At 38.4% G+C, this 24415-nt stretch overlaps 1 protein-coding gene across 1 annotated transcript; it reads right to left on the bottom strand.

Moving 5' to 3' along the window:
* Window positions 1-12990: 12990 nt before the first annotated feature.
* LOC122591497 lies at window positions 12991-13371 on the bottom strand. The gene has a single exon (XM_043763763.1). It carries the CDS (start codon window positions 13369-13371, stop codon window positions 12991-12993), a length of 381 nt encoding a protein of 126 aa, XP_043619698.1.
* Between the last annotated feature and the right edge of the window lie 11044 nt (window positions 13372-24415).

Genomic DNA, 24415 nt, shown 5'->3' with positions numbered 1-24415 from the left:
GTAACACACAAGTGAGGGTAGAATGTCATCTTCTCAGTAAACAACTTAGCATATTCTTCCACAGATTTATCCCCCTTTTTGAGAGTCAAGAACGATTGCTCCAATACCTCTAAGTCCCTATCAGTACAATACTCCCTTTCAAATAACCCACAATCCAGTGGCCAAAACAGTGCGATGAGTATTCCACCAATCTAAAGCACTATCCTCAAACATTCTTGAGGCAAACAACACTTTCTTATTCTCCGGAGAATCACAAGATTCAAATACCACTTCCATTTCCATAATCCAACGTCTATTGGCCACTGGATTGTGACCATCCTTGAAAAACTTTGGCTTGCATTTCATAAAATTATTATACTCATGAACTGTATCACGGTTACCCCCACGATCACGATTATTTCTATCAATAATCCTATCACCATCATCCCTACGCCTCCTATTAGTATCACCATCCCGACCATCAAGGGTCCTGTCCTCCTGTCGATGAATAGAGTGAATTGAAGAAGTATTACCCGTGAAAGAACGGGTGGGAGATGGTTCCTCATTCTGGCGGTTCCGGCGAGGGTAACTTTCTCCTGACCTTTCAGGCAGATTCAACAGATAATCCCTCTCATTTCTTATTTCAGTCAACTCAGCTCTCGTCTTGGTTAATTCATTGGTGACACTACGAAGCAATTCAGCCATTTCAGCTTCAGTAGGACGAGGATTCACATTGTTATTCGGGTTACTGATACCCGCTCCATTAACACCATTCATGCTCCTTGTGTTCACCATAATTCTATAAAGTCACAACGAATAATTTAGTGACGGATATACAGAGAAGTCAGGAAAATAAGGCTAAGCTACAAAAATATGCATATACACCACAAATACATATAAGCCTTAATCCTACTCTCACTTTCAACCCAAACCCGTCCTAAGGCCATCATACTAAAGCTCAAATGCGCAATATATCACTAGTTTAAGTCCAAGACCTACACCTATGGCCAATGGTTCACTTAAACTATGTCTCTGATACCAACTTGTAACACCCTGCTTTTAAAAATGTGGATTTTAAAAAATTTTCAAAATAGAACATAACTCCGTTAAGTAAAATGCGAAAGCGCCGTTTAAAAAATCTCATCTGATCCCTAACGGAATCAATAAAACATAATGAATGTCTTAAAAGGTGTTACCAACAATATCATCACAATAGCACAAATGAAGTCCACAATCAACGTAAAAGTCAACCGACAAAATAATGGCCAAACGGCTGAATAAATGTCTACGTAAGTAAATGCAACTATGGGTAACTCAAGTCATAATCCTTAAGCTCCACAAGTAGCTACCCATCTCACCATCTATCGATCAACTTCAAGTCCTAACCTGAGGGCACAAATTTTTTTCCTCAAAACACAAGTGTCAGCTTCAAAGCTGAGTAAGATAACAAGTTAGTACAAAACAAGGATTGCCAATTAAAATATTTTTATAAAGAAATATATCTCACACATATGTATAGGCACAATCACACAATTCCACGTTAACAACATCATAAGGATATTAAATCCTATAAAGTGCCTAGCAATCCTTATTATTCCACATTACAACATAATTTCCACGTTCCATGTTACCCACGTATAGTTATGCCATTAAAGTCAACAATATAATATTTGTAAAACTGTAATTGATTCGTGTTTTGATGCGGAAGATAGATGTTCAACGATGGTGGTTAGTGTGTGTTAGTATGTGTTCTTGAGAGAGAAAAGTGTGTGTGTGAAATGATCTGATTACATTCAATATGTAAAATGTGTGGGAAATGAGTTAACCTATTCAAGAAAGGAAGGTTTGAGGGGTATTTATACTCTAAGGAAACTTACAAAAGCTCCCCCTCAACCTTACAATAAGTACATAAACATACATTGTTTTTAACTACAACTAAGCACTATTTATATTTCTAACATTTTCCCCCTTAGTGCTTGGTTCTTTCTCTTCTTATAACTTTGAGCAGCAGTTGATGATGTAGGCTTGTCAATCTTTGAATTCCAGAAGGGTCTTTTCTTATAACTATTCCAAGTGTCTTTCCAATACTTCTTTGGAATGAAATGCCAGTTATCACCTTCAGGACGTTCATCTGGCAATCGAATGTTGTCTTGGAAATTCACTGGTGGAATGTTATGAGGACCATGTTTGTGACTAGGATTCCAAAGAACCCATGAGCCTGTCTCAGTATGTCTTACTCCTTCTTGAGCCTTGGGAGTCCTTTCAACAATAAGATCTCTTATTCTTTGACGCATCTGAAGAACAGCTTTGATACGTCTTATATGATTTCCTCTCTGAGACTTGATGTGATCATCTTCTTCATCATCAGAATCTTTATTCAATGCACTTAGAATGGACAAACAATAGTTCAAAGTACCATCAGAGTACTTGGGAAAATCTGAAGCACGAATGAAGATCTTTCTCTTTAAACGGTTAATGAAGACAAACCCATCCAAGTCTTCAATCACATCTCCAATTTGAAATGAATCTAGCTCATAACCTCCAGCTCTTTGATTTGGTTTTGTGAGGTTAATCCTGCTAGTTCTTCTTTCTAAGCCGATTTGAAAGTCATTGAATTCATAAAATCTGGTTAAGGCTTGAATGTGGCTTTTCAATGCTTTATAGGCTTGAAGTTGATCAGGAGTCTTGATAATCAAATATGCATATTGATTGTAGAGGAACAGGATATCTGAGATCTTCAAGTGTTGGAAAGATTCTTCTTGAACAACATACATACAACCATCTGCTCTGCTAACATTGAATCGAACAAGTCTCATGTTGTGAGTTACTAAGGGAACAAACAACTCTAGCACTCTTGTGATTGGTCTTTCAAACTGCCTATACCACCATTCTTCTCTCACAGAACTTACAGCATTCATCAACTCCATGTACGTATCTTTTCGATCTTTATGTCTGAACAAAAAGAATGCTCTCAAACGATTCAATGTCATGTTTAGTCTTTCATCTGGTGACCAGTAAATTTGGAAAGCTCTTTCTTCAAGATATCTTGCTTTGCACACAATCTCTTCAGGCTTGGTACTTAAATCCAAGATCTTCTCATAGTTCTTAGTGAAATAACCCTCATTAATCTGCCAAATTCTACTTCTTGAAATTCTTGGATGTCTGACTCCTTGTGCAAGCTCACTAGGAGTCTCAAGATTTTCTGGGTTTTTTCAGATGATAGACAATCTCTTCAAAGATGTCTTTTCCATATGTTTCTTGCTGAGATTGTTCACTTGTTTGAGCATTATCATGATTATCAGAATAAGATGAATCAGACTCATCATCTTCAGGTTGAAATGGATCACGATCACTTGACTCGTCAGAACTTGAAGTTGTGGAATAATAGTGTGAAATATGTCTGACAAGTGGGGGTAAATCATCTGAATCCGATTCATGAACATGAGTTGAAGAAGCAACATGAGTTGAAGAAGCTTGAGCTTGTATTTGTTCTTGATTTTGATTTGTTTGATCTTGAATCACATCTTGAACAGTTTGTTCTTGACCACTTTGTTCTTAAGTCTCATGACCCTCTCCGATATCTCTTATATTCTCCCCCTCCGGTTGATCATCAGGATCTTGATCATCCCGACTTCTGGAGATATCGGCCAGTCGACATTGTTGGTCAAGTTCACGGATTCTCTTCTGAAGAGCTTCAACTTCAGCTCTATTCTCTTGTTGTGTAGCTTGAAATGACATGTATGCAAGGAGTGATTGAAAGATTGATCGTTTATGTGAAGTGAGATGTGGTTCTTCGGATCTCAACCGATTCATGAGTGCAACAATGAGAGTATCGGTTGATAGACCACTGGTGGCAATTCATCCCGGTGAGCAATCACTTAAATATTCGGCAAAATTAGATGAGTCGGAAGAAGAACTGGAAGAGTGATGTGTATTTTCTAGTCTTGGTAGGTACGAGGTCGAACACAAGGACTTATTAAGTAATTATTACAATAAAGTAATTCAGATTAAAAGGGGGTTTTGTGGCCGAATTGCCACTTTGCAAGAGTTAGTTGAAAAGTCAGTAATCCCGTAGGATTAATCGCAAGAGAATATTTGTTGTTGAATTTCAAACAATAATTTATAAGGACACCCACTTGGATCAGCTCACATGCCAATCATCGGGTCTAAACATTTCTTGCATTTGTTGAACGACTCAAAAGATAAACAAGACGAACTTCTGTTATACTTGACACTTTAATTGCTCTAAATATAGTTATCGCTTCCGCGTTTAATCTCTATCCAAAACAATTTATCATAAGTGTTTTAACCTATAAAAGCTTTCTTCCGAACTGCTTATTCGCCTAATCAGATTCCTCTATCATAAGTGTTTACACATTCAAAATAAATTTAATTGTTTAAAATCTTTACCGTTGGTTTCTTCCGAACTCCAACAATTTTAGGTTAATTATAGACCGATTAACCTTTTCATAAACTAATTGACAATGACATAGATATCTTCCAAACTTTTACGATTATCAATCAATAAATATAAAAGATAAAAACAATATTTAAACTCAAATAAATAAGGATCTTCGATTAAACATGAAAATCTTGTCCAACGATTGCAAGTAACATTCAAAACGACCCTATGACATGTTCACTACCCAAGCGGGTGTAAAGAGATTTAGCCTCTCATAATGAAAAGATGAAAACAAACAATAGTATATGAAGACATAATGTACCGAATGTAAAAATCCTTCCAGGAGTGACTAAAAATGTAATGAGGAATGATGAGAATAATCCAATCGTAATCTTGATCTTCAAGGATGAATAAACTGATGAAAAACCTCCTTGAATGATGCAAAAATCGGCTGGAGTAACTAAGTTAGGGTTCTGGAATGAATAAACAAGCTATTTATATGTTTCCTAAATTTTGCACAGATTCGACCTTAAGCTTCGTGGCAGCTTAGTAGCTACGGCGCAGCTACCTTTGACCGTTGTTGACTTTTTGACTTTCCTTGACTTCGCATGGGACAAAACTGGAGGAGCTGTTCCGCAGCTTAGGCTTTCTGTTTCACAGCTGCGGCGCAGCTTATAAGCTGCTGCTCAGCTATACTTGATTCCAGGTTTGACTTTTGTTGACTTTCACCAAACTACATCCAAACGACCCGGTAAGCATCCGTAAGCACTTATTTCACTTCAAGAATGTCGTTTTCTTCAGAAATACGCTCAAGTACCTGTTATTAACCTGAAACACTAACAAATACCATAAACGCACCAATTGTATACAAAAACGACTCATTAAACATGCTAAAACAACTATATTCGTTGTGGGAAATGGGTATAAAATACGACATATCAAATCCCCCCACACTTAAGCTTTGCTTGTCCTCGAGCAAATTCAAACTTAAAATAAAACATTCCTTGACAATCACACTATCAAACAAGTGACAAGTATCAAAAAGCAGCAACACCAAGCATGTCAAATGACAAAAGGCGGGTGAAGCAGTTTTAATCTTAAATGAAGACTCGAAATGTTTGACAATACCTGAACAATCCGTCAGCCAAGATGATCAACTAAGCATAAATGAAACAGACGATCCTACCAATATCATTCTACTCCAACAACTTATTTTCGGGGTTGAATATATGAAGAATCACTCATAGCTCAGTTGTGATGTATACTTTTTTACCATAGGCTTGAGCTAGGATCGTCACTCCACCGTTAAGGCGCAAGGATCAAGTACATCGTCAAAATAGGCATATAGGGTAGTTGTATATTTAAACTAAGGCTATGTATTTATGGGTATTTACAACGGAAAATGGGAAGTTATAGGTTACAAGTGAAGGATAAGAATCAAAAGTATAAGGTATATGTGAGAAATGTACAAAATAGTCTAACCAATCCCAAACCATTGATTGCCAACAAACCACCAACCTATAAGATGCTATCCCGTGACCACACCGTTAAGTATCAAGCAAAACCCGACACCATTGTGGTGTATCAACCTCAACAACTTATTATCAACCAAATCTTCCATAAATAATGATACAACAACTTTCTAGACATTTGAAAATGAGAAATACCTACTAGTAGCCCAAGTTCCTTTTTTTTTTTATATATTTTTTGTTCTTCATGTTCTTTATTCTTTTGAACCATTTTTACTCTACTAGTAAATACCCTCTTATAATGATGAAAATGTCTATAACTCTTCACTCTCTTTGTTCGAACAATCTAAGACAATCTTCAATAACTTAACCTTTTTACGTATTCTCATAGACAAGAATATTCCACACATCAACCCACTAAAAATCTCCCAAACCATTCAAACAACCATGACAATCGATGGCCCCCAGATTAGACTAACGGTATAGTTAAGTATAATTAGGTTAAGTTTACATGGAGAGGTGGATTTATACCAGGGTGAAAATTACAAGGAATGTATATGTGTATAAGGTTGTCTGAGGTTTACAAAGAAAAGGGAAAATGTGTATATATACAAGTATAGGTATGTGTATAAGGTTGTATAGGTGATTATAGAGATACAAAAGAAAAAGAAAAAGAAACGAAAGAAAGAAAAAGTATGGTCAAACCTAAATGCCAATTCATCATCCAATGTACTCGTCATGATCACCAGGCTAAGTTCTAGAATCAACACATCACCGGTACACTCTTATCGAGAAAAGAACCCGAAAATGGCTTAGAAATGCCTCAAACACGCACATCCTAGTACAAGGCATCAAAAAATGAATACCCTTACTCCAGAATAAATCCAAGAGCCTAAGAGAGGGACGAGAGGGACGTATTTTACGAGGCAAACAAACCAAAACCGTCACCTGAACAACTATATATGAACGGATGAAATCTCACAATTTGGTGTTTTGGATATATATAAGCATGCAGGTAATGTTATCAATCCCGAAGGACTAGCCAAATAACCGTTCAGGACACACTTCGCCAATTAAAATTTTTGTCAAGGAAAAATTTGGTAGTAAAATTGCTTAATAAATAATGAATTAAGTGTCAAAAGAAATTTACCACAAGGACAAGTTCAACTCAAGTTTAAAAATCATATCAATTTCTATTATCCCGCCAAATTGATAGCACCAGTTTCAAACATGCACATCATAGTTAAGAGTTCGAAATAGAAACTCATACCCCTAGATAAAATCCAAAGGCCTACGAGAGGGACATATCAACAAAACCGATAGAAATCGCAATGACAAAACAACAAAAGTGATATACCCGATAGCTTAAACCTATTTGCCACCCCCCCCACACTTAAGATGGACAATGCCCTCAATATCCATATTGGTCAAACAAAAGTAAATAGGGGTAAGCGACATACCGGAATAAGGACACATTCCGTTTTGAAACAAGTTATCGACCCCGTGTCACAAATGGCACTTCCAAAATAGGAAGGACACTTTGGTTGGTGGGGTAAACAACTAGTACCAAAACGGAAGGTGCGAGAGTTATGTGTGCATCAAACATACCAATCAACAACTATGGCGCTGAACTTACTGCCAGCATATGCATATGACAACCTTGTTGTCACACATGAACACACAACAAAAGCAACATAATAATCATAATATCGTTAAGAATGCTATCATCCTACCCAATTATTCAATGGAAATGGAAATAAAATACGATGTCCATCACCCCGCAGGGTGGATACAAACCAAACAAGAAAATAAAATAAAGTACGGGAAATGGAATTGTTCACACAATTGATACAAGCTATCATCATCCAAAAGTGGATCACTGAGGTGGAGGAGGTGGGTAAGGACGGTAGCCAGGAATGTTACCAACATCAAACAAGGATCCTACAACTTGCTCAACAAAAGTAGGTTCCGCAGCACCTGTCTCTCCAGCATCCGTCCCTGCATAGGTACCTGCATAATTACCAAAACGGACCGGCATATCCGGCCCTAATGCACCAGGATCGTGGCAAGGTGGCACCTCGAACTGGCACTCTGGTGGAAAATAGAATCCACCACCAACCCTCTACTGAGGAATAAAAATACTCGGTGGATCATACGCTGGAATGACTGTGGGTGGATGATACTCCTGGCCAGTAAACTGAGCCTCTAACATAGGCTGATAACGTCGAGAGTCATAAACCACTCTCCCCAAACTAGAACCAATATAAGTCAAATCATCGCCCACCTGATGTCGAAAATCATCCATCCTCGTCTGAAATCCAGCCATATCATTCTGGAACTGCTGCTGGGATGTCAACATCTGATTAACTAAACCCTGTAAAGGAGAAAGATCGAACGAGCCTGCAGGAGCTGTGAAGGAAGAAGATGCTCCTGCGGTAGAAGTGGTGGCACGACGCTTAGGGCGTCGTGCAGGCTCGGGCTGCTGCTCAGGTGCATCAGCCATCTCCTCATCATCATCACTTGCCTCCTGATCATCCCCATCATCTGCGTCCTGGTCACCTTCATCATAAGCAATCAATTGGTAACTATCATTCCTGCTCTTCCTCGGGCGAAGCAAAACAAAACGAGTCAATTCTGTAAAAGTAAATGCTTTCATAATTTTCCAGTTCAAATTAAAACCTATATTTTCCGTATCATCTTCCAGCTGAAAATGTTGAACAATTTTTGTGACAAAGTGGCCACAAACCAACCCCGAGTCTTTTACCCCCTTTGTTACCATGTGCTTAGCAAGCACATACGGAGGACAAGCTGTTAAAACATGATTTCCTTCATGCAAAATCCTTATCAGCCATAAATCTTCAACATACAATTTTTCCGGGTGATTAGTCCGCTGGACAAAGAAATGAACGAGCATCTTATGGAGCAATCTCAAAAGGGGCGACTTAATTGTGTTCGCCCCACAAACCGCCTTCCAAGTCTTACCACCAGAGATGCGAGTATAATAATCTCGCGCATCCCCTAAACCCTGAGGAAACCCTGTAGTAGTCCTAGCAGCATGCTTCAAAAGGTTACAGTAAAATGGATCATCTAGCATTTCCCTAGTATACATTCCCGTGCACACCCCAAATTCTGCAATAGTCATATGCCTGTTCAACCCTCCACATCTAAAATGAATCACCTCTCCCTCAAACACACTATTAACTGAATCAATATCATCAACAGAGATAGTAGAGTAAAATTCCAAACACCATTCCTTATATACCTTCTCCCTATTACTAAAAATATCAAACCACATACTAAAGTTTCGATCAATTTCCCTATTACTAAAAATATCAAACCACATACTAAAGTTTCGATCAATTCGATTCCCATCAGGATTGGTTCCCCCATGCTTAAGACTAAAGAAATCACTAATATCAGTCCTCACACCTAAACTCCTCAGCATACTGCTTTCCATGAACTTTGGCTCAGTTATGTCTTTATTATATAAAGTAGCCAAACGATTGGTACATTTATTCTTGTTCACTAGAGTTAAATGTGGAAAACGAAGCCACGGATGGGTTGGAACACCCATAGCAACAGCCTCGGGAGTTAGGTCAACAGTAGGTGCAGCGGGAGGTGCAGTAGCAGACGAGGCCCGGGAACCCCCTCATCCTGCACGGCTGGAAGTGGCAGGGTCCTACACAACAAGAAAACATCAAATCATTCAAACCCGAACTAACATTCACACATATACGAAAGTAAAAGGAAGGCAGGAGACGAAGAAGAGTAACTGCGGCGCAGCTAGCTAAGCTGCGTCGCAGCTTGGCCTCTCTGTTTCAGGGCTGCGGCACAGCTGGCTAACTGCGGCGCAACTAGGTTGTTTGTGTGCAGGTATCGAGCAGCAGCAGGAACAAGGAATAAAACCCTCCAATATTCAAATTAATTTAACTCTTAAAACATACTAGGGTTAAACAACCAAAAAAGTGTTTTTTTTTCTTTTTGTTTTTACACCTTTTAATAAACCCTAATGAAAACCAATACTCCTTTACGAAACAACATTAAGATTTTTAATCAATTAACTCCAACCCATAGTGTTCTTATTCCTCTAATAACCATCATAAATTCGAATTTTAATTAAGCAATACAAGCCTCAGCACATACAATCGAATTCTTCCAAGAACATGATGAAGTTAAAGCTTTAAAATAAATAAAAGCGGTTCAAGAATCACATACCTTCCCGGTTCTTGTCATTGTAACCGATGAATGAAGAGAAATAGGAGAAAATAATAAAAAAAACTGAAGGAAATTAGAAAGGGAGGTGGTGGGTCGATCGGTTGGGGAGGGGAGATAAAGAAAGGGAAAGTAAAAAGTTAATGAGTGTATGTGTGTGAAAAAAAAACTTGACCCCACGATCCCCTTTTTATTCAATTGCAGCTGTTTGACTAAGTTTGACCGAGGTGTGGCTCATCTACTTACCTGCAGCGCAGGTAGAAAACAGACATGGAGAGTTGCGGCGCACCTCAGCAACTGCGGCACAGCTTCAAAACAGAGCTGGATCGCTGCGGCACATCCAAGCTAGCTGCGGCGCAGCCCCCCCCCCCCCCCCCCCCTTTTTTTTTGGTTTTTCTAATTTTCTCAAAACAACACAAGTTGCGTAGCAACAACATACCTGCAGAGCAACTTAAAAACAGGAAAAAGTAGCTGCTGCGGAGCTGAGTAATCTGCGGGACAGCAACATCCCCCCACACTTACCTTCGTTTACTTCTGAAACGACCTACCGGAAGGCACGTGAGCGGTTTCTACCTGCAATTTGTAACACCCCGACAGCGGCGGAAAACTCGGGATGTAAGATAAAGCACACGCGCACATGGATGTTACATTGGAATACTAAATGAGTGCTTAGGATAAACATAAATAGTCAATTTCATAACCAAACAAGCATAGTAGTAGTTATTACACACACAAGTTCAACAAAGATGATCAAATCAAGTACGAAAGGTTCCCACGCAGGGGATACGATTGGGCATATTGCCACCAAACACAAAGTACAAGCATGCAAACTCCAACCCTAAATCCTGAAGTCTACTAATAGTCCCATGCTACCACTCCTAGCCACGATTAGCCGGTTTACCTGAAAGGAATACTTAAAAGAGTCAACACAAAGGTTGGTGAGTTCGTAGGTTTGAGTATAAACATGTAGCATAAAAGCATTTTGTACCGCCAGTAGATCTCAAGTATTAAGTAGTATGTAGTGGCTAGTGACCAACTTGCACATAAGTAAGCGAGCACACACAATCCTCGATAGGACCGGCTAATAGTATCAATAGAGCACACACAATCCTCAATAGGACCGGCTAATAGTATCAATAGAGCACACACAATCCTCAACAGGACCGGCTAATAGTATCAATAGAGCACACACAATCCTCAACAGGACCGGCTAATAGTATCAATAGAGCACACACAATCCTCAACAGGACCGGCTAATAGTATCAATAGGGCACACACAATCCTCAACAGGACCGGCTAATATGTAACAAGTAGTCAAATAGCCAAAGAGTAGTAAAAGTAGTTACGGCATGTATAAAAGCATGAGTAGTATTCCTTTCACCCCGAAATAAGTAAAGAAAAAGGGGCTACGAAGACTCACAGTGATCTGCTACGAGCGTAGTTCTACAAGCACAGGGTATAAGCACAGATATAGTAAAATATATCTACTCGAATCCAAGTATGTCTTGATGTCAACCTAATCACAAACCATTGAGCATAGATGGATACATGTATTAGTTCTCGTGATTATTTATTTACTAAGTGTCCTTGATGTACTGATGATTTGGATCACTAATGATCTTTAAGCGTTTGACTCAACAGTGTTTTCATACACTAGACTCGTAATGAACGTCTTTGAACTCGCACTTTGATAAACAAGATCGAATATGTCTTGATTATACCTTAATTAGGGTTTCCTTGTACATGATAGACTTGGATTACAACTAAGTATAAAACCTGATTTCTACAACTAACGAAAATAGGGTTTAAATTCGTAAGGTGTAGCTGAACGAAGATTAAATTCGTAAGGTGTATCTGAACGAAGATTAAATTCGTAAGGTGTATCTGAACGAAGATTAAATTCGTAAGGTGTATCTGAACGAAGATTAAATTCGTAAGGTGTATCTGAACGAAGATTAAATTCGTAAGGTGTATCTGAACGAAGATTAAATTCGTAAGGTGTATCTGAACGAAGATTAAATTCGTTTGAGGACTTAAGTTTGTTTGCTAAGTTCGTTTTGAAGCTTAACTTCGTTTTGGAAGACTTAAATTCGTTTCTGGGATACTAAATTCGTTTTAAGTGTTTTTAGGACGAATTTGGGACTGTTCAAACAAAAACGAGGGTTTTGAAGATTAAAACATGTTTACGACCCAAATTTGATCACGAAAAGGTTACTAAACACTTTTAGACACAAACCCACTAACTTTTAACACGATTTTTACACCAAAAATGGACCAAATCATCAAGAACATACACTTGAAAAGTAAGCTTTTATTTTGATGAAAATCTCAAAACTTGTTGTCATTACCTGAAAATCGATACTAGAAATATGTTTTGATTATCACAAGGAAGCTAAAAATGCAAGAAATCTTGGTTTAACAACTCAAAATCAAATGATGAATTTTTGTGGGTGAAGATGGTGAAGGTATGTGTGTGTTTTTAGAGAGAGAGAGGTGAGATGGGATGAAAATGGAGAAGAAGTGGAAAAAAATTGGGTTTTCTAACCCTTATATAGTTTTTCCCTTAATTAATGATTCTAATAATTGTAGGGCCTAAATGAAACATTTTCAGACTAGAATTTCTTGAACACAATCGCTTACGTCTTGAAACCTAACATTCTTATCACAATAGACCATAGACGCGTCTTATAATTTAAGATTTAAGAGTGAATAGACCTTCACGTGAGCACATGTTCGAAACTAGAACATATTATGGATTTATTTAAATTATTTCTAAGGCGGTTGTTACACAATTTCTTATTAAAACACAACACTAACGACCAATAAATAAAATGTTCAACGATAAGATAAACGAGAATACACGGGTTGCCTCCCGCGAAGCGCTTAATTTATTTACGAGTCTTTAGCTTGACTCTAGGTCCTTTAAGTTCATTTGTTGATGGCATAGAAGCCAATCTCGAACACCTCCGCATTCTCTTCATCTTCTTCATGGTAATGCTTCAAATGGTGTCCATTTACAGTAAAATTGTTTGTTGGACCAATCAACTCCACATAACCGGATGAGAAACTCTTCCTAACCTCATAAGGACCTGTCCATTTTGATTTGAGCTTTGGTGCCTTAAGCTTGTACTTAGATTGGAACAAAAACACCTTGTCACCAGTTTTGAATCTCTTCCTTTTGATCTTACTGTCATGCCAAGCTTTCGTGCGCTCCTTGTATAGCATGGAGTTGTCATAAGCTTGCAACCTCATTTCATCTAACTCGTGCAACTGCAAAAACCTTTTCTCACCAGCCAAGATTAGATCCATATTACAATTTTATAAAGCCCAATAGGCTTTGTGTTCAATCTCAACCGGGAGATGATACGTTTTACCATAAAGAAGCTTATAAGGGGTAGTACCAATTGGAGTCTTGTAGGCGGTTCGAAACGCCTACAAGGCATCATCAAGCTTCTTAGCCCAAATTTTGGGGTTATCTTGCACGGTCTTTTCAAGGATCCTTTTCAAAGCCCAATTTATGTTTTCCACTTGGCCGCTTGTTTGAGGGTGATAAGAGGTAGAGAACCTATGGTTGACCCCATACCTCTTTAAAACCTTAGCAAGCTGGTGATTCGCGAAATGGGACCCGCGATCACTAATTAAGGCCTTTGGTACACGAAATTGACTAAACAACTTTTTCAAGAATTCAATTACAACTTTAGCATCATTAGTCGGAAGAGCTTTAGCCTCGGCCCACTTGGACATATAATCAACGGCTACCAAAATCTAAAGAAACTTATGTGACGGAGGAAAAGGACCCATAAAATCAATCCCCCATACATCAAAAACCTCACATACCTATATCATTTGTTAAGGCATTTCGTCTCTCTTAGTGATATTACCTTGACGTTGACATGCATCACAAACTTCTACCAAAGTCTTTGCTTCCCTGAAAATGGTGGGCCAATAGGACCCTGCATCATATACCTTCTTACCTGTCACAGATGGTCCAAAATGACCACCGGTAGGACCATGGTGGCATGCATCCAAAATCTCACGAGTTTCAACACCGGAAACACATCTCCTGATAATTCCATCTGCACACATTCTAAACAAATACGGTTCCTCCCAAAAATAATGGTTAATCTCAGAAAAGAATTTCTTCTTTTGTTGAGATGTCATTTCTTCAGGAAGGACGTTAGCACAAAGATAATTTGCAATTTCTGCAAACCATGGTTCTTCTTCTCCTTGTACCTACATCAAATCTTCATCATGCTCTTGCAACTCCTCAAGGCGAGGGTTTTCGAGCCTACTCAAGTGGTCGGCCGCCACATTCTCCGCCCCCTTTTTATCCTTGATCTCTATGTCGAATTCTTGCAAAAGCAAAACCCAACGAATGAGACGGGGTTTGGCATCTTGTTTGGAAAATAAGTACCTCAATGCGGAATGGTCGGTGTAAACAATAGTCTTATTCAAAACCAAGTAGGGACGAAATTTGTCAAAGGCATACACAACGGCCAACAACTCTTTCTCAGTCACAGTGTAATTTTGTTGGGCCGGATTCAAAGTCTTGCTAGCATAAGAAATGGGAAGGAAATGTTTATCCTCCCTTTGGCCTAAAACGGCCCCTAAGGCATAATCACTAGCATCACACATTAACTCAAAAGGGAATGACCAATCGGGTGAAATCATAATTGGTGCATTAATCAATTCTTTCTTTAGCAAGTTAAATGCGTTAAGACAATCATCATCAAACACAAACGGGACATCTTTTTCTAACAACTTTATGAACCTACGATAAAAACCGGCATGACCCAAAAAGCTTCTAATCGACTTGACATTAGTAGGTGGAGGTAATTTAGCGATAACATCAATTTTTGCTTTATCAACCTCTAGGCCTACTTTAGAAACTTTATGTCCCAACATAATCCCCTCTTTTACCATAAAGTGACATTTCTCCCAATTCAAAACCAAGTGTGCCTTTTCACATCTTTCAAGCATTTTATCAAGGCTTTCTAAACAACTCTCAAACGAACTACCAAAAACAGAAAAATCATCCATGAAAACTTCCATTGAAGTTTCGATCATGTCTTGAAAAATGGCAATCATACATCTTTGAAAAGTTCCGGGAGCATTGCAAAGACCAAATGGCATCCTCCTATAAGCATAAGTGCCATAGGGACAAGTAAACGTGGTCTTTTCTTGGTCTTTGGAGTCAATGGGTATTTGGAAGTACCCGGAGAACCCATCCAAAAAGCAAAAATACTCGTTTCCGGCTAACCGTTCGAGCATTTGATCAATAAAGGGTAAGGGAAAGTGATCTTTGCGGGTTGCATCATTCAATTTCCAATAATCAATACATACCCTCCACCCCGTGACAGTTCTAGTAGGAATCAATTCGTTCTTTTCATTCAAAACTACGGTCATCCCACCCTTTTTCGGTACACAATGCACCGGACTTACCCATGAACTATCCAAAATGGGGAATATGATTTCCGCATCAAGTAATTTTCTTATCTCTTTTTTTACCACATCTTTCATGTTCGGGTTCAATCTACGTTGTCTTTGCACAACCGGTTTAAAATCATCAATAAAATTTATGGTGTGCTTACAAAATTCTGGACTTATACCCGGAATATCGGAAATTTTCCATGCAAAGGCCTTTTTATGGGCCTTAAGGACGCTCATAAGTCTAGATTTTTCATCCTTCAAAAGTGAGGAGGAAATGACAACGGGCAAGAAAGATGTACCTTCAAGATAAGCATACTCTAGATGGTCCGGAAGTGGCTTGAGTTCTAAATTGGTAGGAGGATTCTCTACCAAAGTTAGCACTCGTCTTCTATCATCAACGGTGATTTCTTCAAATGTTTCATCTTCCGGTGGCGTTTCATCAACACTTGACGCCATGATCTCCTGCACCATTTCACCAACCATTTCTTGTTCTTCACTACAAGCTAAAAATGTTTCATCTCCCTCCATGTCCAAAAAATCCATAAGCTCCTTTTGCAAGGCATCTTCTTCATCGACTACATCAATCCTGGAACAAGATTCATCACATGAGTAAGGATGCTTAAGAGCTCTATCAATATTAAAAACAACCCGGTCGTCGCCAACCCCTAAGGAAATCTCCTTAGCTTTAACACGGATGATAGCAGCCGCGATCATGAGGAACGGTCGGCCAAGAATTAGAGGGACATTAATATCCGCCTCCATTTCAAGAACAACAAAATCTACCGGTAATATCATGTGACCTACCCTAATTTGCAAATTTTCCGCTATCCCCATGGGATATTGGAATGAACGATCCGCTAGCCTAATGCTCATGCGGGTAGGGGTCAAATCACCTAAAGACAATCTTTTGTAAACAGAATAAGGCATTAAATTTATGATAGCCCCTAGATCGGCTAATGCCTTATACAATATAGCACCAAAAGCACAAGAGATGAGAAAACTCCCTGGATCTTCCAACTTAAGAGGAATCTCATTCTTGATGATAGCTGACACCTCAGCACTCATTACAGTTGTCTTTGCCTCTTCTAACTTCTTCCTATCCGAAATAAGATCTTTGAGAAACTTTGCATAATTTGGCATACCTGCAAGAAGATCAACTAAAGGAACAGTAATGTTAACATTTTGAATCAAATCAACAAACTTTTTAAAATTTTCCTTGATCTTCGCTTTCCTCAATCGTTGAGGAAAAGGTATGTTTGGCTGATATGGTTTAACCAGTGGTTTCTCAACAGGAGTCTTCTCAACCGTCTTGGATGGAATGGCCGGTGTCTTCACGGCTGGTTCCGGTTCCATCTCAATCTCATCATCAACGGTTTCATCGGCTTCAACCTGTACAAGAGGAGTAACATCATTAGGCAACGGGTTTGCAGAATTATAAGTGTTACCTGCTCTTGTTGTGATCGCGTTGACTTGCTTGTTTCTAGCGTTCGGGTGGCTATACTTGGCTCCTGATCCTTGGCTATTTTGCTGAGGCTTAGGATTCTGCTGAGTATTGCTCGGTAATGTACCAGGCTGCCTATTTGATGTTCCTAGCCTTTCAAGCTTAGCCTCGATATCCTGAAATGTTGCTTGAGTACTCTTCGTACTCTGCTCCAGCTTACTAGCCAACCCGTCCAACCTAGTAGTCATAGCATCCCATTTGGAAGCCATCTTCTTGTTCTGTTCTTCGACCTTCTCATTGGTGGCTTTCTGAGCGCCAACCAAATCCTTCATGATCTCCCTTAATTCAGCATTCGCATTCTGCTGACTGTTGAACCTGCTGAACCTGTTTCCACTAAAACCAGAATTATTAGCATTATTAAATGAGGAAGAGGAAAAAGAAGTACCTGATGGCCGGTTCTGATAACCGGTGTTCTGGTTGAAGTTCCCTTGCTGATTTTGCACATAATTGACTTCCTGAGCTGGCTTATCCGGACAATCTTCTGAATAGTGCATGTCTCCACAGTAGTCGCATCCATCAGCAATCACCTTTACATCTCTTTCAATGTTTTTGAACCTCACTTCTTGGTTGTCAAATCTCTCATTCATCTGCTTCGAGAGTGCTTTGACTTCAGCAACCAAACTAGACTCCTCACCACTTTCCACTTTTGCAACAGCCTTGCCTCCAGTTCTCTTACCTACAAGTTCTCCACGATCCGAAAACTCCTTAGCCATATCATCTAGCATTTTGTACCCTTCAGCTGGTGTCACATTGTTCAAACTACCCCCAAATGCTCCGGCTAATTCCTTTCGAGTTCTCTTGAGCAAACCATCATAGAAGATTTCAACTACTGCTTCCGTGTTCAGATTGTTTCCTGGACAGTTCCTGATCATCTCCTTATACCGTTTCCAAGCGTCTACTACATCTTCCCCTGGTTCTTGAGTGAATGACCTGATCTTGTTTTCCAACTGTCTTTGAGTCCTTATAGAATAGAACTCATCAATAAAACCAACACGAAGCTCATCCCAAGTGGTATACAAATCGTCTGGCTGTTAATTGAGCCATGCCTTAGCTTCTCCACATAAAGTGAGTGGAAAGAGCTCAAGCTTCACATTATCATCCTGATTCGCGCCATAGTGGTAAATCCTGCAAATCTTCTCGAACCTCTCTAAATGCCCATACGGATCATTATTAGTTACCCCATCAAACTTCTCTTCCTCCACACTTTTCAAATGACTTCCTTTAAGAGAAAAGTTTACTCTGGTGGTTGGAAGGCGAATAGGAGTGCCCCTATTGTTGGGTACATTTCTCCTACGGTCACCGTAAAGACGGTTATTGGGGTTTACCGGTTCTTGATCACCCATTCTCCTAGCTCTAACTGGTTGAGTTGCCTGAAGATTTTCTCTAGGGATCTCGGTTAAATCCGGTTGATGAGTTTTATCCCGATTATCTTCTTCCTCTGAGCTGTCACCAGTTTTGAACAAACCACTACCTTCGGAGAATTTAGAACTTAAGTGAACCTCGGACGTTGAACCTTTCTTTAAGTAATGTTGATCCAAGTCTACGTCCGGGTGATCACGGTTTTCGGTACCTGAATCTATTTTGTCGGTGTTTGAGGGCTCTATGTTGTTTGATCTAAGTAAGCGTCTTCTGGCTTTCCCTGGATTAGATTGAGGACTAAGCAAAGGTCTACCAGAGGCTCTTGTGTTCATCAACTACAAAGCACCTGCACACTCACCACAAGAAATACCGTTAACCGCACCAGAAACTAACAAAATAAAACTAAAACAAAAACAAAAATAATATCTATCTATTAAAAACAAATAACTTCCTCACAAATGAATGCAAGGAAGGATCGAATCACAAAACTGAACAACTACTTAAAGTAAGTCCCCGGCAGCGGCGCCAAAAACTTGATGTGTATTTTCTAGTCTTAAATTTATAAACACGAAATACCTAGCTACTGACTACTACACACTTGCGGGCAGTGTACCCGTTCGTATGCAATATAGTGACTTGGTAAGTACGAGGTCGAACACAAGGACTTATTAAGTAATTATTACAATAAAGTAATTCAGATTAAAAGGGGGTTTTGTGGCCGAATTGCCACTTTGCAAGAGTTAGTTGAAAAGTCAGTAATCCCGTAGGATTAATCGCAAGAGAATATTTGTTGTTGAATTTCAAACAATAATTTATAAGGACACCCACTTGGATCAGCTCACATGCCAATCATCGGGTCTAAACATTTCTTGCATTTGTTGAACGACTCAAAAGATAAACAAGACGAACTTCCGTTATACTGGACACTTTAATTGCTCTAAATATAGTTATCGCTTCCGCGTTTAATCTCTATCCAAAACAATGAAGCATTAAGTTCCTGAGTTGATTTTCACGATTTAACCTATAAAAGCTTTCTTCCGAACTGCTTATTCACCTAATCAGATTCCTCTATCATAAGTGTTTACACATTCAAAATGAATTTAATTGTTTAAAATCTTTACCGTTGGTTTCTTCCGAACTCCAACAATTTTAGGTTAATTATAGACCGATTAACCTTTTCATAAACTAATTGACAATGACATAGATTTCTTCCAAACTTTTAATTACGATTATCAATCAATAAATATAAAAGATAAAAACAATATTTAAACTCAAATAAATAAGGATCTTCGATTAAACATGAAAATCTTGTCCAACGATTGCAAGTAACATTCAAAACGACCCTATGACATATTCACTACCCAAGCGGGTGTAAAGAGATTTAGCCTCTCATAATGAAAAGATGAAAACAAACAATAGTATATGAAGACATAATGTACCGAATGTAAAAATCCTTCCAGGAGTGACTAAAAATCTAATGAGGAATGATGAGAATAATCCAATCGTAATCTTGATCTTCAAGGATAAATAAACTGATGAAAAACCTCCTTGAATGATGCAAAAATCGGCTGGAGTAACTAAGTTAGGATTCTGGAATGAATAAACAAGCTATTTATATGTTTCCTAAATTTTGCACAGATTCGACCTTAAGCTGCGTGGCAGCTTAGTCGCTGCGGCGCAACTACCTTTGACCGCTGTTGACTTTTTGACTTTCCTTGACTTCGCATGGGACAAAACTGGAGGAGCTGCTGCGCAGCTTAGGCTTTCTGTTTCACAGCTGCGGCGCAGCTTATAAGCTGCTGCTCAGCTATACTTGATTCCAGGTTTGACTTTTGTTGACTTTCACCAAACTACATCCAAACGACCCGATAAGCATCCGTAAGCACTTATTTCACTTCAAGAATGTCGTTTTCTTCATAAATACGCTCAAGTACCTGTTATTAACCTGAAACACTAACAAATACCATAAACGCACCAATTTTATACAAAAACGACTCATTAAACATGCTAAAACAACTATATTCGTTGTGGGAAATGGGTATAAAATACGACATATCAAAGAGTGATGCGGTGAACTAGGATCAGGAAATGATTGAGTAATTGGTGTTGGTGTTGTTGTTGGTGGAATAGGTAGAATTATCGGTGTTGTTTGAATTGGTAATGATGGAATTGTTGTTGTTTGGATTGTTGTTGTTGGTGTTACACGGGGTGGTAATGAAAATGCTACTGGAGTACCAATACATAAAGCACCTCCAGTAAGCAATCTTGGTGATGGTGAACTTGATTCGGTGGCAGGAAGTTTTTCGGTTAAGATATTTCTAGAAACAAGCAATTCACTTCTTTGACCTTCTTCAATTCCTTCAATAAACTGAGATATCAACCTTTGTGCTTCAATCGGTAATGGAATAGCAGAATCTGGCACATCAGTAGTCTCAATTGATTCTACTTAGTGACCCGAAGATATCATTACTGTCTCCGGATTTTCTGTTGGTTCAAAAGTATGAACAACAGTTGATGATTTGGCTTCACAACCAGAATCTTTTGGGAAATGAAGGTGAATAACTCCGGAGTCACTTAGACTTACCGTTAAGCCTAAAGCACGAAGAGCTGACGCAACTGACTGAGCTCGAAGGAACTCAGACTGTCGCACAACTAATCTAGCTACTAAGGCGCCTTCGTTCAAAGCTGGCGTGACGTTAGCAATGGAAGGACTTCCAAATAATCCTCGAGAGGGCACAATAGCCGATCTCTTTATGTTTGTTCCGGCAACATCACCTAAATGTGCATATGGGATCACAATAGGTGCAAAAAGTGTCCTAAGTGGGGTCCTAGACAATCGTGCAGAAATGATTTCTTTTCGAATATTGACAGGGATCGATTTCTTTCGGCCTTGAAAATATGTAGGTGGAGGTGATCGAGGAAATGATGATGATGAATGAATTTGTGAAGCAACGATTTGAGGTTGGTTTTGTTCCATTGTTGGTGGTATTGGTGAAATGATTTCGGGAAGTGGTGAAGATCGATGAATAGGTATTTGAGGTGATTTGGGAGAAGATGGAGATGATGATCTTTGAGGTGACGGTGTTTTGGATGATGAAGATGATCTCAAAGTAGTTATTTTAGGAGGTGGAGATCTGATTGGTTTTGGAGACCCAGTAACAGAAACTGTGTCCTCAGAAGATGCAGGTGAAGAAGGTTCAGCTGGAGTTTTTCTCTTCAATTTCTTTGACGAACTCCCCTTCTTCTTTTTCTGAAAAACTTGCTTACTTAATTTCAACTCAAACTTTTGACCTTTCACAATCTTTCTTCTCTTAGGCTCACTGGAACTGGATACACCCTCACGCTCTTTTCTTTTTCTTTTTAACCCCTCACTTGGTGTCCTATGCACAACTTGGGCAGGAACCGGGAGGCTTTCCGGTCCCAGAGTTGTTCTAATCCAGTCCAGGTAAGCTTTCAAATCATCATTAGACTCATAAACCAAATCCAGCAAATGTGATGGAATTAAGTATGTATATCTTGCATTTCTCTAACATCAGAGTCTCTAACATACTTGTACTGTTGGAGTGTAACTTTTATATCATCATGAAGTCTCAGAATGCTTTTCTCATGTCTGACTGCAGCATAGACAATTACTGTCAGAAATCTGATAAATGGAATATACTTCTTGGGAGCTGAGATTTTTCCATTAACCAATACTATCAATTGGTCCCACAGAAGTTGAGCAATGTCGTAATGTCTATCAAAGACAAGACCATAAAAGATATGCAGCATAGGCTGAGTCAGATTATCCATCCCTCTTGTATATGGAGTCAAGCAGTTGCTGAGGATAGAGTATACATAGTACCAGATCTAGGGTAGATTCTTTAGCTTGAAATCTCTAGTCTTGGTCAAAGAACCTTCATACCCAAGTGAGATTAATGCAGCAAACATTATATCATTGGACTCAAACTCATCAAAATTAGCATGTGCATTAGAATTAGCTTCAGGAAGCATCAGAGTTCTTCTGAAGTCATCAAGGTTGAACTCAAAGTCATAAACTCTATCTTCAGAGCTTAGTTGGTATTGAAAGAAACCTTGACGGCGAAGTTCGGGAGATTTATGTTTTGGTTTTGATCTTGAAGTAGAAGGATCTTGAGGCTGAACAAAACTAATGGTTCTCCACATCTCAAACAAATAAACTTCTTGTAAGTCTCTTTCGACTGTGAGTACATATGAGAGTGGATGGTTGTGAAGAATTCTCGGGACAATTGGGAATCCCGGAGCAATAAATGGATCTAATAAAGCTCGATTGTTTCTCTTGTTATTTGAGTTGCCAATAATAAGAATTTCTTCTATTGATTCATTCAGGGCAATCTCTTCATCATGTTGGATTTCTTCTTGATGATCCATTATTTTTGTTTTTCTGATTTTGAAAGAAAACAGTTTAACGCACATATAAAACAATGTTTGAATAGTAAATAATAAATTTCATACAGATTATTTATATAAAATACAAAGAGGTTTACAAAGGCGATCTACTCAGTGTATTTTATACAAATAACTTGATATGAGAAAATAAAAACAGAATAGTTAGATACATATTTCCATATATAACTATAGCAAGGAAGTACACAAAGGCGTTCAATTCCTTACATTTTCAAATATAGAAATATATATATAACTTTGAAAATAGAATATAATCATATAAGTACAAAATACATGAGAATAGCAAGAAAGTACACAAAGGCATTCAATTCCTCGTATCTCAATAATATTGCAATTATATGACTATACAAAGCACTTAGTCACACCACACAAAAATTAGGGTTTTTGAAAAAAAATTTAAGTATGGAAAAATTTTCCTAAGTATGGGAACCAGGACGATCTTCATAAGATCGTTCTGAGGTTCAACTCAGGTTTTTAAAAACAAGATGACTTTGGAAAGATCGTCTTAACATTTGAATAGGTGGAAAAAAAAAATTAAGTATAGGAGATACGATCTTGGTGAAGATCGTTTTAAGATTTGAAAAAATGTTAAGTATTGAAAAAGCAGTGGGACGATCTAGTTAAGATCGTCTCAAAGTTTATTGATGAAAAAGATTTAAGTATGGAAAAAGAAATGGGACGATCTTGGTGAAGATCGTCTTGAATTTTTGTTGAAAAAGTTTAAGTATTGAAAGGAAAAATGGGACGATCTTGGTGAAGATCGTCTTAAGATTTGTTCTTTGAAAACCTTTTGAAGTGAAGGAATATTGAGACGATCTTGACAAGATCGTCTTGGAAACCAAGTCATAAAACACTTCACTTCATTTTTGAAAAATTCTAATACTTAGAAATGTAAGTTGAAATTATGTCAATTTCTGAAAAAAAAATTGAGCATAATTTCCCTTTATATTTGAAAGTATTAGTTTTGAGCAAAACCGATCTCTTACGAGTTCAGTTACCCATTCAATTGAATTTTGAAAATTTTCCATCAACCACACAGCGTACAGACCCTAAGACGATCCTGTCAAGATCGTCTTGGTCTTGGTCTCAGGGGTTTACAAAGGAAAAACACATAAGTGAAACTAAGACGGTCTTGGCAAGATCGTCTCATTTCCAAGTCGTTTTGGAACCAAGACGATCTTGGTCAAGATCGTCCTAGAACCAATCCAAACAAGAAAATGCGATGACTTTGCCTAGATCGTTCGAATTCCAAGCAGTTAACATACACCACAAACATTATCAAACTGATCATCTAGGCATAATACAAACTCTAAATTGAAGCAATGTAAGCAGGATATAACAACTCTAATCACAAAAATGAACAAAAATGACCTAGAAACTTTTGAAAACCGTCCTAGGTCGTCTTCTTTAATAAAACAGGGGTTTGCCATTTTTGAATTTCCTAAATCACAACTTTGAGCATTTAAACATGTAAAAATCATACACACATAACCTAAACATGCTTCTAAAACATTCCAAAATCACATAATCATCAACAGAAGCATAATATTCGAGACAAAGATAAACAATAAATTTTACATTTAAACTCGAATTCTTCTCTGTTGATGTGATTAGATGACAATGTTGTTATGGAATGAA

The sequence above is a fragment of the Erigeron canadensis genome, chromosome 3 (assembly GCF_010389155.1).
Source record: "Erigeron canadensis isolate Cc75 chromosome 3, C_canadensis_v1, whole genome shotgun sequence".
Classification (NCBI taxonomy): domain Eukaryota; kingdom Viridiplantae; phylum Streptophyta; class Magnoliopsida; order Asterales; family Asteraceae; genus Erigeron; species Erigeron canadensis.
The sequence above is the reverse complement of the archived record's forward strand: the minus strand, read 5'-3'. Positions and strand labels throughout refer to the sequence as shown.

What these genes read in the sequence shown, in the direction of transcription:
- LOC122591497 (XM_043763763.1), bottom strand. Translation starts at nt 13,371, where the DNA reads ATGGATCTAATCTTGGCTGGTGAGAAAAGGTTTTTGCAGTTGCACGAG.